This window comes from Aotus nancymaae, unplaced genomic scaffold (assembly GCF_030222135.1).
Source record: "Aotus nancymaae isolate 86718 unplaced genomic scaffold, 86718_ANA_hifiasm-v0.15.2.pri h1tg000089l, whole genome shotgun sequence".
Classification (NCBI taxonomy): domain Eukaryota; kingdom Metazoa; phylum Chordata; class Mammalia; order Primates; family Aotidae; genus Aotus; species Aotus nancymaae.
In genome coordinates, this window is record NW_026988504.1 from 24,035,700 (window position 1) to 24,051,416 (window position 15,717).

Here is a 15,717-nt window from a genome sequence, read left to right on the forward strand (position 1 = left end):
CTCCTAGGTTCAAGTGATTCCCCTGCCTCAGCCTCCTGAGTAGCTGGGACTATAGGTGCATGCCACCACACCTGGGTAATTTTTTGTATTTTAGTGGAGACGAGGTTTCACCATGTTCGCCAGGATGGTCTCCATCTCCTGACCTTGTGATCCACATGTCTCGGCCTCCCAAAGTGCTTGGATTACAGGTGTGAGCCACTGCTCCCAGCCCCATTTGAGATTTTTTTGGCAAAACAAAATGGCCAGTTCAATGCAGAAAACTTTTGAACAAAGGCATTTTTTAGGAGACTCAAGCAGCAAACAAAGCTCAGCAAAGATTATACTAAATAGGAAAGAGGAGCTGCATCATGGCTTCATAGAATGAATTACATCCGATTTGATTTCAGGTAGAAGATGAGACGGTTTTGTGCAATATTCCCTACATGGGAGATGAAGTGAAAGAAGAAGATGAGACTTTTATTGAGGAGCTGATCAATAACTACGATGGGAAAGTCCATGGTGAAGAAGGTAGCGGTGCTGAACTCTGGGAGAAAATTTTGTTAGAATCAGGCCTCTTCTTTGGCACCTCATCATCTTGCCATTTTGCTTTTATCTTCTGCCCCATGGGGTACACACTAAAGAATATTTCAATGTCATCACATGGCTGGGAGTTAATTTTTTATTTTTATTTTTTTAGAGACAGGGTCTCACTCGGTTACCCAAGCTGGAATGCAGTGGCACAATCATAGCTCATTGTAGGCTTGACCTCCGAGGCTTAAGTGATTTTCCTGCTTCAGCCTCCTGGGTGGCTGGGACTACAGGCATACTCCACCACACTTGGCTAAATTTTAAATTTTTTTTGTAGAAATGGAGCCTCACCACATTGCCCAGGCTGGTCTTAAACTCCTGGCCTCAAGCAATCTTCCCACGTTGGCCTCCCAAAGCTCTGGGATTACAGGCATGAGCCACCAGCCTGGCCCAAAATACCCTAGTTATTTCCTTTTTTGCTTTTTGTATTTTATTACCCTAGTTATTGCTGATTCAAGCAACAGAAACAGAAATAAAAATTATTTAAAATACCCTAGTTAAATTTTAAATGGAGTTGGGACATGAAAGGATTATATAGTAATCAGTGGCTGGAGAGAAAGTTTATTATATAAATAAGTTTAATCTTAGAACTTAGGAGTTTTCCATAAGCACATCCAAGACCATTTTGTTCTTTATTTCTCTTTTTCTGAGAATGGTAATGAGCCTCTCCGTCATACTTCTTTGATCCGGGTATCCCTTGGATCTCCCAGAAGTTGGTTTTAATAATCTGAATTTCCTAAAAGCAAATTGTTTGGATTTAGTTGTAATTCTAGAATAGTCTGTTCGTGCCTAAGAAATGGAAGGAGAGACTCCCTATCAGTTTGTAAACCAACAGCCTCACCTGCTGTTTTGACAATTGTGGGGGCTGTTGTGATGCTGTTGAACTACATTATTTGTCCTCAGCGCCTCCTAGTGTTCAAAAACCTATATTGTAGTAGATTTCCATAAAGTACAATTTTAGGAAAAAGTGCTGTCTTTTGATTTAGAGACGTCATTACTGACCCATCAGCTGCAAAGCCAAGAGAATTTTCATTTTATTTTATTTTCTTAGCCCTACTGAAGATTGACACTTCTGTGAGATTTTGAACCATAAATTCAGAGTTGACTTGTGACTGAAAAAGTGAAGTTCTTCAAGCCTATAACTGTATTCCTACTCTAGCCAGCTGAACCATTGCATGTGTAGGAGCCAATCAAGTGACTGTAATTTCCAGAAATCCCATATAAAAATGTACACCTGTTACTTATCTGGGCCTCTGGAGTGAGTACAAGAAAACCTGCCTAAGAGGACTCATGGAATGCAAAGTGATCACTGCTCATCCTTCTAATCCTCTTGTTTCAGAGATGATTCCTGGATCCGTCCTGATTAGTGATGCCGTTTTTCTGGAGTTGGTAGATGCCCTGAATCAGTACTCAGATGAGGAGGAGGAAGGGCACAATGACACCTCAGATGGAAAGCAGGATGACAGCAAAGAAGATCTGCCAGTAACAAGAAAGAGAAAGCGACATGCTATTGAAGGTACATAGCGTGGCCTCCCTTATTCTGTTTTTAAAGTGATGGTGATAGGGAAGAAGGAAGAATGGAAAGGTTTGTTGCCTATTAAAGGCTGTTGGTGCTTCTTGTTGGTTTACTTAAAAAGAGACAATGATCATTAACTGATAGCTTCAGATAGCTGTGACTTAGGTGAAGAATAAAGTAGAAGAACTGATAGAATAATCATTGTTATTCATTTCTAATTATATGTGTTATGTGAAATTGGGATCATGCCAATATATATCTATGTATATATTAAATTTTGTATCCCTTTTTATTTACTCTTATGAACATTTTCCATGTCACTAATGTTTAATTAATTTAAAATTTAATAGTTTAATTATACTCTATGTTATTTAATTATACTATATGTCCAGGGACATAGTGTATTCTCTCTTATTATATCATAATTATAGTATCAGTCAGTTCTTCAGCATCCACTTTATGATAAGATTCTTCTATGTTCAGATCTCTCCATGAACACTCTTTTCACTTCCAAATTCTTATTTTTATTTTTTAAATTTATTATTTATTATTTTTTTGAGACAGAGTCTTGCTCTGTCACCCAGGATGGAGTGCAGTGGCACAATCTTGGCTCACTGCAACCTCTGCCTCCCCGGTTCAAATGATTCTTGTGCGTCAGCCTTCCAAGTAGCTGGGACTACAGGCATGCACCAACATGCCCAGCTAAGTTTTGTATTTTTAGTAGAGTTGGGGTTTCACCATGCTGGCCAGGCTGGTCTCAAACTCCTGGCCTCAAGTGATTCACTCCCCTCAGCCTCCCAAAGTATTGACTGGGATTACAGGTGTGAGCCACCTCATATCCAGATTCTAATTGGGACTGTGGATTTTGTTGTTAATATGTAGACTCTAACTTCCTTATTTACTTGTAGCCTGTATCATTTACTTGTAGCCTGTATCAGTTAAGCCCAGATAGCACTGATGTTTATGTATCTCCAAACAATCAGTGGTTAGGTTAACAAAGCAGCTTTAATCAAAATGCTATGACAAAGGGAAAAAAGATCACACAGCTTTGTTTGCATGTTCTGATAATCACACTCAGGTGCTTTTTATCATTTTCAATTCAGGCAACAAAAAGAGTTCCAAGAAACAGTTCCCCAATGACATGATCTTCAGTGCAATTGCCTCAATGTTCCCTGAGAATGGTGTCCCAGATGACATGAAGGAGAGGTAGGGAAAGCTGTCCCACTTAGGCCATATACCGAGTGCTTGGATAAAACCTTTATTCCCTGCTAATTTTTGGTTAGTAAAAAACTTTGTTTATGGTAAGTGTATTATGATTTGCCCACACTTTGATTATTTCTCGCTTACTCAATTACATCTAAATGCCCCCTTGCTATATTAAGGGTCATTGTATACTGGCTTTTGAGTGAGTCTGACCAGAGAACTTTTACTCTGCCATTTTTCTGGAGAGTTACACCAGCACCATCTTATCAGATCTTTCCCTCCCCTTACTTTCCAACATTTGCCCAACCCAGCATAATTACAATGGTATACCCACTTTCGTTATCTACCATTCTTTTATCAACCAGACCTACAAAAAACACCCATCCTCCCTTGGCAGACTACTGTCAGTACCCAGTCTGTATTTCCTCGGTAGAGGCAGTCCCTCGGAGGAACTCTCATCTCTCTTTTCTTAAATAGGTATCGAGAGCTAACAGAGATGTCAGACCCCAATGCACTTCCCCCTCAGTGCACACCCAACATCGATGGCCCCAATGCCAAGTCTGTGCAGCGGGAGCAATCTCTGCACTCCTTCCACACACTTTTTTGCCGGCGCTGCTTTAAATACGACTGCTTCCTTCACCGTGAGTGGGGCTACTCTGTTTGAAATGCTCTCCTCTTTTCCATCCCAGCCACCGTTTCCTTTTCTTTGTTCTGGTTTCTCGTATAGCGTTCCTGGCTTCTGAGCTAATGTTTTATAAAGGGCCAGTTCTACTTTCCCTTGTTCAATGATAGTGCAACATGCTTTGCATGATAGGGACAGACTAACCAGCAACATATCTGTTCCTCAGTACCTCCTAGCTTTGAAAGCATTGTGTTGATGTCAGAAATGACTAAATTTTATGCACCCTGACGGTATCTGTTTATATAGAATTCTAACTCTTAAAATAGCTCCCTAATTCAATTTCGTTCCTCCCCATCTTGTCAAGTGGATAGACCACTGGAAACAAGACAGTTTTTGTTTTCCAGCTTTTCATGCCACCCCTAATGTATATAAACGCAAGAATAAAGAAATCAAGATTGAACCAGAACCATGTGGCACAGACTGCTTCCTTTTGCTGGTATGTTCTTAAGCTGTTCTGGCATTGTTAGCTTTGTTGAAGATTGAGCAGGAAATGGTCCTCAAGCTTTCTGCCTCTGGGAATACAAGCCAAGTGAGCCAGTACATAGTACTCTGGGGGTCATATAGCACCAATAAAACATAGCTTTTGCTCTTAAGGAGCTCCCCAGTTACTGTGGGACTGCTCTTAAGGAACACCCCAGACATGATAGGACTCTGAAGTTAGTCTGATGGAGTGCAGGTTCAAAGATCATTAAAGGTTTGCCTGCACTAAGTACTCTCTGCTTAGATTTCAGAGCCTAAAACTGTATTGTTAGAATTGGAGCAAAGTATGTGCTGGGGGTGGTGGTTACACAGTCTAGTTTCTTTGCTGTCTTCTTAAAATGCATATAACTATGAGAGGAATAGCACATGATGATGCTGATGTCTTGTGTTCAACCAGATGGACCCTTCCCTGATGGGCAGACCTTATGAAGCAGCATAAATGGTCTGGCATAGCTGCAGGGAGGCAGTATACTGAGAGCTAGAAAGAAATAGATCAGCTGGACTTGCCAAAGACACAGTTTGGCTGTCTACATAACAGGATGAGCCTAGGCGATGAATAAAATACCTCGATAAAATTTCTGCCACCTATTAAAATTATACAGCCAGCCAAGTGCTTTTGGAACCATCTTCAGTGGGATAAGAGATGGAAAGATGGTAGAGAATGCTGTTGGGGATGCTTGTGGAAAATGGGCTGTATTGTAAAAGCAAAAGAATTTTTATCGGGTTTATTTTTTCTTTAATGTGTATTGACTTCTTCCTATGTGCCAAGTACCATGGTAGGCCCTTAACATATCTTGTCTTATTTTCATCCTATTAACAGTGTCATGAGGTAGAGGAAACTATAGATTACAGAAGTTAATATATTTTGCCTAAAGTTTGTTGATAAGTCAGTGGTGTGGCAGTGATGAAATTCAAGCCCTGGTCTAACTCCACAGGTCATACTTTTAAAATTATGCTATGTTGGCCGGGCGCGGTGGGGCTCATGCCTGTAATCGCAGCACTTTGGGAGGCCAAGGCGGGTGGATCACAAGGTCAGCAGTTCAAGACCAGCCTGGCCAAGATGGTGAAACCCCATCTCTACTAAAAATACAAAAATTAGCCGGGCGTGGTGGTGCGTGCCTGTAATCCCAGCTACTCAGGAGGCTGAGGCAGAGAATTGCTTGAACCTGGGAGGTGGAGGTTGCAGTGAGCTTAGCTCATGCCACTACATTCCAGCCTGGGCGACAGAGTGAGACTCCATCTCAAAAAAAAAAAAACAATTACTCCTGATTTTTGGCCAGGTGTGGTGGCTCACACCTGTAATCCCAGTGCTTTGGGAGGCCGAGGCAGGTGAACCACCTGAAGTCAGGAGTTTGAGACCAGCCTGGTCAACATGGTGAAACCCTGTCTCTACTAAAAATACAAAATTAGCTGGGTGTGGTGGTGCACGCCTGTAGTCCCAGCTACTTGGGAGGCTGAGACAGGATAATTGCTTGAACCCAGGAGGTGGAAGCTGCAGTGAGCTGAGATCATCCCACTGCACTCCAGCCTGAGTGAGGCAGCAAAACTCCATCTCAAAAAATAATAAGAATAAAATGAAATTACTCCATGCTTTAAAAAATATACCAGGCACAGTGGCGTGTGCCTATAGTCCCAGCTACTTGGGAGGCTGAGGTGGGAGGATCGCTTGAGTCCAGCAGTTCTGGGATGTAGTGCGCTATGCCGATTGGGTATCCACACTAAGTTTGGCATATGGTGGCCTTCCAGGAGTGGGGGACCACCAGGTTGCTTAAGGAAGGGTGAACTGGCCCAGGTCGGAAACAGAGCAGGTCAAACTCCTGTGCTGATCAGTAGTAGGATCGTGCCTGTGAATAGCCACTGCACTCCAGCCTGGGCAACATAGCAAGACCTCGTCTCTTAAAAAAAAAAAAATAAGGCCAGGCGCGGTGGCTCACGTCTGTAATACCAGCATTTTGGGAGGCCGAGGTGGGTGGATCACGAAGTCAAGAGATCGAGACCATCCTGATCAACATGGTGAAACCCCGTCTCTACTAAAAATACAAAAAATTAGCTGGGCATGGTGGTGCGTGCCTGTAATCCCAGCTACTCAGGAGGCTGAGGCAGGAGAATTGCCTGAACCCAGGAGGCGGAGGTTGCGGTGAGCCGAGATCGCGCCATTGCACTCCAGCCTGGGTAACGAGCGAAACTCTGTCTCAAAAAAAAAAAATTAAAAAAAAAAATATATATATATACACACACACATATATACACATACATACATACATACATACATACATACACCATGCTTTGAAAACATACCAGCATTTATATAAGTCAAAGGGCATTGCCCTTCTCATAGGAGTCACTCTGATACCCTGTACATGTATTACAAAGATACTGCCAATGCCTGAAATGTATGTATGTTTAGCTTACAGAGATAATGTATGTGCAGTTTTTCTTTCATTGCTTTTTAGGTTTGAGTACATATTTAAATATAATGTTGGACTATTTTCCCCCAACAGTTTATTAAGAACATTATTAGGTCTGGGTGCAGTGGCTCATGCATGTAATCCCAGCACTTTGGGAGGCCGAGGTAGGCGGATCACCTGAGGTCGGGAGTTCGAGACCAACCTGACCAACTTGGAGAAACCCCATCTCTACTAAAAATACAAACTTAGCTGGGCATGGTGGCGCATGCCTGTAATCCCAGCTACTCGGGAGGCTGAGGCAGGAGAATCCCTTGAACCCAGGAGGCGGAGGTTACAGTGAGCCAAGATTGCATCACTGCACTTGAGCCTGGGTGACAAGAGTGAAACTCTGTCTCAAAGGAGGGTAAAAAAAAGAAGATTTTCAATCATACAGAGAAGTTAAAAGATATCTTCTTTCAGGGTTTGATAACATTTTTTTCTATATCTGCTTTCTCCATATATTATGTATGTATATCTTTTGCTGAACCATTTGATAATAAGTTGCAGACATTGTGATGCTCATTTGGTAAATGTTTCAGCATAACAACATTCTCTTACATAAACACATTATTACACATTGGACAGTTAACAAGAATTATATAGTATACTATCCATTCTATTAATGTTTTTTAGCTGTACCAAGAATCGCTATTTTTGTCTTTTGTTTTGTTTCCAAACAAGGATCATCCACTCAGGTATCATATTTGGTTATTATGTCTCTTTTTTGGAATGGAGTTTCGCTGTTGTTGAAACTCCTTTCCAAAAAAATGGAATGCAATGGTGGAGTGCAATGCTGCGATCCCGACTCACTGAAGCCTCCACCTCCCAGGTTCAAACGATTCTCCTGCCTCCAGAGTAGCTGAGATTACAGGCATGCACCAAGACACCTGGCTAATTTTTTTTTTTTTATTGGAGATGGGGTTTCACCATGTTGGTCAGGCTGGTCTAGAATTCCTGACCTCAGGTGATCCGCCTGCCTCAGCCTCCCAAAGTGCTGGGATTACAGGCATGACCCACTGTGCCCGGCCTTATTATGTCTTTTTACTTGTCTTTAATCTCAAATAATTCTATCACTTTTTAAATCTTTTAAAAGTTCTAGGCTGGTTGTCTCATAGGATGACCCACATTCTGGATTCATCTGTTGTTTTTTTCATGGTGTCATTTCCTTGTTCTTCTGTCCCCTCTTTCCTATAACGTAGAAATTAGGTTTGGAGGCTTGATTTTATTTATGTTAAAATGTTTGGGGCTGGGCACAGTGGCTCATGCCTGTAATCCCAGCACTTTCGGAGGCCAAGGCGGGTAGATCACCTGAGGTCAGGAGTTCTAGAGCAGCCTGACCAATATGGTGAAACCCCATCTCTACTAAAAATACAGAAGTAGCCAGCCATGGTGGCACATGCCTGTAATCCCAGCTACTCAGCAGGCTGAGGCAGGAGAATCGCTTGAACCCGGGAAGTGGAGATTGCTGTGAGCTGAGATCATGCCCTCCAGCCTGGGCAACAAGCAAAACTCCATTTCAAAAAAAAAAAAAAAAAGTTTTTTTTGGTCATTATATTAAAATGGTGGCTCATGCCTGTAATCTCAGTACTTTGGGGGACTGAGGTGGGTGGATAGTTTGAGCCCAGGAGTTTGAGACCAGGCTGGGCAATATGGCACAGCCTTGTCTATACAAAAATAAAAAAATTAGCTGGGCATGGTGGCGTGCACCTATAATCCCAGCTACTTGGGAAGCTTAGGTGGGAGGATCACTTGAGCCTAGGAAGTCAAGGCTGCAGTGAGCTGAGATTGTGCTACTGTACTTGCCTAGGCAACAGAGCAAGACCCTGTCTCAAAAAAAACCCTATAATTTTTAAACATATATATATTTTAACATATATATATGTTTAAAAAATATAGGTGATGCTGTATACTTCACATGCAGTATAATATCAAGTTCAGTTAGTTCAAAACTCTTCTTTTGGAATTTCCTTTAGGCCCCACTATATATTATTCTAAATATCCTTAATAGGATATTGAGAGGTTAACCTTTATTGTGTGTTTTTTTTTTTTTTACTTTTATTACTCAAAAAAGCTTCATTTTTAAATTGAGCTTTTTGACTCTGCTTGTGCCTTCAACACTTTCACAATTTTCTGCTCCTGGATAAGGAAAGCATGCTTGATCCTGCACTAATACATTCAGCACACATGGACCCACCATAGGCCCTGCTGATGTGCTTTTTTGCTTTGGACAACCTCATAGAGACTTTAGGTCTCACAGCACAAACCCCCCGACGTCTGCCTGGGCACCTGCCACATGCAGATTTCAGTGCTTTCCCAACCATCTTGGTATAAAGGTTATCAATTCTATTACAGGGGCTGAGGACAGCCTAGTTTTGTTAGAGGCTATATTGTAGGAAAGCCTGTGTGTATGTCAAATGCTGGACCATTCTGAGTGCCTCTAGATGATGTCCCTGGAAGATAAATCTTTATTTTGTAGAAGTAGATTTAGTTTTCAGAAACAGCTAGAAGTCTTTGAGAACCAAGTCTGATGAGAAAATATTGATGATCAAGCTGAGTGATAATTATTTCATTTTAAAAAGAGGGGGATAGCTGTAAAATAATGAAACAGTATTCTGAGTTTCACAGACAGATTTGAGAGGAAGTGTCAAAATTAAGTAGTAAGATTGTACAGATTAAGCATTACACATTTTATTAAAGAAACAGAAAAAGTGTGGTAGAATGGAAAGAATAGTGGCCTAGGGAGACAAGGAGCCCTGATTCCTATACCCCTCTAGAACTGTTAGCTGTATAATCTCAAGCTAGTTTCTTCCCCTCTCTGAATCTCATTTCTTCATCTATAGGATAATGTATTCTCAAATTCCAAACAACTAACATGCAAGTTAATTTTAGATACAACTCACTGGAAAATTGAAGACACAAATGCCTAGATTATATCTTTTTTAAGATTACAGGACATTAGCTGGGTATGGTGGCATGTGCTTGTGGTCCTAGCTACTTGGGAGGCTGAGGCAGGAGAATCACTTGAGCCCAGGAATTTGAGGCTGCCGTGAGCCATGATCAGGCCACTGTACTCCAGCCTGGGCAACAGAGAGAGACCCTGTCTCAAAAAAAGAAAGATTATAGGACAGCCCTTTTGTGAAAAAGTATGTTACTGAGTTTTGTTAAGCAGCTCTCTCATTGTTATAAGATCATAGTTATTACATGGTACAGAAAAAAAGAAAAGACAGTATTATTGTATTTAAGCACAGATGTTGCGAAGATGAAGGTCTGTGATGATGAGATCAGTATGGTGACTCAGGGGCTGTTCCTATTTCCCATCTGTAATGTGTCCACTGCAGGAAGGAGCAAAAGAGTATGCCATGCTCCACAACCCCCGCTCCAAGTGCTCTGGTCGTCGCCGGAGAAGGCACCACATGGTCAGTGCTTCCTGCTCCAACACCTCAGCCTCTGCTGCAGCTGAGACTAAAGAAGGAGACAGTGACAGGGACACAGGCAATGACTGGGCCTCCAGTTCTTCAGGTATGATGAACAGAAAATGAAGACTTTTTCTTTGCATGCAAGGACTCTGGAAAACCCAGGATCACTGCCTGACGCTTAACATTACTACCTCTTAAAAATGTAAATTCTTTCTAGTTTTGTAAACAATAAAGACGGGGAATATTTTCTTTTCTTTTTTTTTTTTTTTTTGTGAGACAGAGTCTCACTCTGTCACCCAGGCTGGAGTGCAGTGGCGCTGTCTTGGCTCATTGCAACCTCTGCCTCCTGGGTTCAAGTGATTCTCCTGCCTCAGCCTCCCAGGTAGCTGGGATTACAGGCACCCACCACCACACCTGGCTAATTTTTGTATTTTTAGTAGAGACGGAGTTTCACCATGTTGGCCAGGCTGGTCTTAAACTCTTGACCTCAGGTGATCTGCCCACCTTGGCTTCCTAAAGTGCTGGGATTACAGGCATGAGCCACCCCACCTGGCTAATTTTTGTATTTTTAGTAGAGACGGGGTTTTGCCATGTTGTCCAGGCTGGTCTTGAACTCCTGAGCTCAAACAATCCACCTACCTTGGCCTCCCAAAATTTGGGGATTACAGGCGTGAGCCACTGTGCCTGGCCTAAAGATGGGGAATCTTTTCATTCCTAACTATTCTACCTTTTAAAGTAGAATGAAGTACTTCCAAGTTTGTGACAAACTATTAATGACAACTGCTTTCTACCTTCTTCTGATTCTGTTATTTCTTCCCCTCTCAGAGGCTAACTCTCGCTGTCAGACCCCCACAAAACAGAAGGCTAGTCCAGCCCCACCTCAGCTCTGTGTAGTGGAAGCACCCTCGGAGCCTGTGGAATGGACTGGGGCTGAAGAATCTCTTTTTCGAGTCTTCCATGGCACCTACTTCAACAACTTCTGTTCAATAGCCAGGCTCCTGGGGACTAAGACGTGCAAGCAGGTACTGTCTGAAAGCAGCAGAACAAACGGGTCCTTTCATGCATTGCTCTGTCCAGCCCTTTGCCATCTTATCAGGCTGTGTGTCTGGAGAGAACTTGTCTTAAGTTTAGTCCTGGGTGAGCCTGTGTTTCTGGGCCGTGAAGTAAGTTTCCCAAACATGGCCCTTCTGCAAGTACCAGGCCTAATGGTGCATAGGGACCCTCCCCCTTGCTGAATGCTCATTTCTGTCTGGCCTCTAACGCTTCTGGGCCCTACACTCTTTTGCTTTCTTTTTTGGCTCTGACCTCCTTTCTAAATGTGTACCCCTTTCCTAGAAGGGACTCCCAGGTCTTACTGTGGCTCTTGTTAGTGAGCACACTCCTGCTGCTGTAGCTGCTGCTCCCTCTACCACTCCGCCAGCCCACTCAGTTGTTTATTTTCCACATTTTCTATCACTAGATTATCTTTATTTTGTCTTTGAGACAGGGCTTCACTCGGTTGCCCTGGTTGGAGTGCAGTGGGATGATCATAGTTCACTGCAACCTCTGCCTCCTGGGCTCAAGCAATCTGCTCACCTCATCCTCCTAAGTAACAGGAACTACAGATGCAGGCCGCTAAGCCTGGCTAATTTTTGTTTTTTGTTTTTTGTTTTTTGAGACAGAGTCTCTCTTTCTTGCCCAGGCTGGAGTGCAGTGGCACAATCTTGGCTTACTGCACCCTCCACCTCCTGGGTTCAAGTGATTCTCCTGCCTTAGCCTCTCGAGTAGCTGGGATTATGGAATTACAGGCATGCACCACGATGCCTGGCTAACTTTGTATTTTAGTAGAGATGGGGTTTCACCATGTTTGCCAGGTTGGTCTCGAACTCTTGACCCTAGGTAATCTGCCCGCCTCGGCCTCCCAAAGTGCTGGGATTACAGGCATGAGCCACTGCGCCCGGCTATTTTTGTATTTTTTTTTTTTTTTAGTAGAGATGAGGTTTCACCATGTTGGCCAGGCCGGTCTTGAACTCCTGACTTCAAGTGATCCGCCCGCCTTGGCCTCCCAAGCCCAGGTAATTTTTAAATTTTTTGTAGAGATGGGAGTTTCACCCTGTTGCCCAGGCTGATCTTGAACTCTTAGGCTCAAGCCATCTACCTGCCACAGCCTTCCAAAGTGCTGGGATTACAGGTGTAGTCACCACTAGATTTTGCCCATCACTAGATTTTCTAATTATCACCCCTGGTAACTGGGCCTGGACCTCCCCCTTCTCATTCATACCATCACAAGAAACACAGTTGGCAGCAGCCACTGATGCTCTGGAGACAGAAAAAGACCGCAGTGAGAAGACAGACTGAAGAACAGGGACAGGAAGACAGCTGTCAGGGCCAGCATGTCCAACAGAAAAAGAACCCCAGTGCTTTGGCTTCCTAGCTTCTGGAGGAGACTCTGTGGCCTCTTCATGCTTCCTGTACTGAGAACAATTAATAGAACCATGGACTGGATGAGGTGGCTCACACCTGTAATTCCAGTGCTTTGGGAGGCCATGGTGGAAGGATCATTTGTAGCCAGGATTTCAGGACCAGCGTGGGCAACAAAGTGAGACCCCCATCTCTACAAAAAAAAAAAAGCCATGCACCTGTAGTCCTAGTACTCAGAGGCTGAGGTGGGAAGATGGCTTGAGCCCAGGAGTTCTAGACTGCAGTGAGCTATGATGGCACCACTGCACTCCAGTCTGGCCGGCAGAGTGAGACTCTCTCTCTAAAAAAGAAAAAATTAAAAAAAAAAAAAGAATCATGAGCTAATCAAAATACCCTTTACTTTCATTTTGGAGCTCGTACCTATTTCCCTGAGTCACAGGTTCTCAATGTGACCATCTATGGATTTATATGAAAAATATTCTTCTCCGTATTTTCCTGAGAATATTTACAGTTTTCACAGACCTCCCTCCCCCTGCTGTTAAAGGGCCAATAGCCAATAAGGAAAAGGAAAAACTAAAAACCAGTGCTTTAAGAGAATAAACACAGGCCAGGCGCAATGGCTCACGCCTCTAATCCCAGCACTTTGAGAGGCTAAGGCAGGTGGATCACAAGGTCAGGAGTTCGAGACCAGCCTGGCCAATATGGTGAAACCCTGTCTGTACTAAAAATACAAAAATTAGCTGGGCGTGGTGGCAGGTGCCTGTAATCCCAGCTACTCAGGAGGCTAAGGCAGGAGAATCACTTGAACTGGGGAGGTGGAGGTTGCAGTGAGCCAAGATCACGCCACTGCACTCCAGTCTGGGTGACAAAGCAAGACTTCACCTCAAAAAAAAAAAAAAAAGAAAGAAAGAAAGAAAAAGAAAGGAAACACATCCTATTGAAATGGCCAAGGCTCTGGTATCTTTATACCGACAGAGGGAGCTAATGTTTAGCCCAGTGAAACAATTCTTGTCCTGTCCTGCCTTAGTTACACAAGGCACACAGAGTTGCCCTTCCTAAAAAGAAGTAGATACTGTTGGTCACCATCAGCCCACTCTTCTACCCATGGCTTGGAAGAAAGAGTAGTGAGTGACAGCTTCTGGCCAGGGGTGGTGTTACTGTGCTTAGTATTTCTCCTTTCCTGAGTCAGGATAAATAATTAGGAATGAACTTCAGAACCAGTGACCTAATGTCCCAGTGGCACTCTGTCTCTCCCTGACTTATAGCTTGGTCAGCTGCCTCAGAACCCTCCCAAGGCCAGCACCCAGCTGGGCCACTTACCTGACCCCTTTGCCCGAGGAGTGACAGGACCTGTTGGATTTCTCTTCCAGGTCTTTCAGTTTGCAGTCAAAGAATCACTTATCCTGAAGCTGCCAACAGATGAGCTCATGAACCCCTCACAGAAGAAGAAAAGAAAGCACAGGCAAGGGTTGGACAAAGTGTTTTGTTTTACAGCCAGGCGGTTTGTTCCCTTTGCTCTGACCTCCCCTTGGAGTTCCCATCTGCCTCCCTCTTTAGCCATCACACAGGCTATGTGAGCCCATCAGTCTGGGCTCACCTGACTGAGAGCCAGCCTTCTGAGTGCTCCCTGAGGGTCTGTGCCTTGGATCAGCCCTTTTCTTGTCCCTGAGTGCTGTGGACAATGACATAACCGGCTAGTTTTCTGTTTAAGCTCCTGGTCAATAGGACACAAGCTGGCCTCATGGCTCCACCCCAAAGCCATATCTCCTTGTTGGTTTAGTTACTGCCTTACCTGTTTCTCAACTCTGACCAGAGTTTGTTTATTTTTTTGGTTTATGTTGTTTTTCTGAGTTATATAATAACACTGTCTTCTAGCTAACCTTTACTTAGGGTTGGAAGTTTTAAAAAAAATTCTGCACCCTTCCTGGCTCCATTCCCTAATGACTATCACCTATCAGAGGAAGGAGCTGACACACCAGTTCTAGATACAGAAGGAAGTCCTGTGGCTCTTCCCTTTCAGTTCTTTCGGAGAAGATTCCTGAAAGCCCTTCACACCTTCCCGTCTTGAAATTACCCCATATCTCTACCTCCACAAAGATGGAGGGAGAGATGGGAGAGAAACAACAGTTTGCAGTCAAAGAAGACAGATAGGCTTGGGCTTTCTTTCGTTTCTGTGTTGTGTTCTTTTATGTTATTTGCTTTTTTGGGAGGGGTTGTGTTTAAGTTTAAATCTCATAGCACAGGCCAGCTGGATTTAGGGTGGACTCTAGCTTCTGTGTACCAAAGTCATCCTGTTGAGGGGTTTGGGAAGATACTCCCCAGTCATCAAACCACAGTCCCTCAGAGCAAGTCACGTTGTCATTTACCTGCATTTACAGAGCTTCCTACGGCCGTGACCGAGACCTGTCCTTCCTGTCTTTTTCAGGTTGTGGGCTGCACACTGCAGGAAGATTCAGCTGAAGAAAGGTACGTTCTATCAGGGCGTTCCTCAGCAGTTCAGCTGGAGGCCTCACCCTGTGGTCATCACCGTACCCCACCTGCAGCTGTACTTGTTGACCCTGTGCCGCTTCCGCAGATTGCAGAATTCTCTGCAGCAACTGAGAAGAGCTCAGCCTCTTGCTGCAACCAAGAAGACCTCTTGGGAGATAGTGTTAAGGGCCTTGTGGTCTGTGACTTTTCTTTTTTTTTTTTTTTTTTTTGGAGACAAAGTCTCACTCTTGTCCCCCAGGCTGGAGTACAGTGGCATGATCTCAGCTCACTGCAACCTCCCCCTCTGGGTTCAAGCAATTCTTCTGCCTCAGCCTCCCGGGTAGCTGGGACTACAGGCGTGTACCACCATGCCCTGCTAATTTTTGTATTTTTAGTAGAGATAGGGTTTTACCATGTTGGCCAAGCTGTTCTCAAACTCCTGACCTCAAATGATCCACCTACTTCAGCCTCCCAAAGTGTTGGGATTACAGGCAGGAGCCACCACACCAGGCCAGTCTGTGACTTTTCTAGTATGCC

General features: G+C 43.7%; 1 protein-coding gene across 2 annotated transcripts in view; it reads left to right on the forward strand.

Annotated features, from left to right (window-relative positions):
• The window catches only part of EZH1 (enhancer of zeste 1 polycomb repressive complex 2 subunit), a 41,619-nt gene that overhangs the window by 17,837 nt on the left and 8,065 nt on the right, over positions 1-15,717 (forward strand). For both annotated transcript variants that reach the window (XM_064369209.1, XM_064369210.1), the window contains exons 6-14: positions 387-507; positions 1,907-2,083; positions 3,187-3,289; positions 3,764-3,927; positions 4,313-4,404; positions 10,234-10,414; positions 11,137-11,333; positions 14,082-14,173; positions 15,137-15,177. In XM_064369209.1, the coding sequence (XP_064225279.1) occupies positions 387-507; positions 1,907-2,083; positions 3,187-3,289; positions 3,764-3,927; positions 4,313-4,404; positions 10,234-10,414; positions 11,137-11,333; positions 14,082-14,173; positions 15,137-15,177 (1,168 nt within the window). The remainder of the gene's footprint in view (positions 1-386; positions 508-1,906; positions 2,084-3,186; positions 3,290-3,763; positions 3,928-4,312; positions 4,405-10,233; positions 10,415-11,136; positions 11,334-14,081; positions 14,174-15,136; positions 15,178-15,717) is intronic.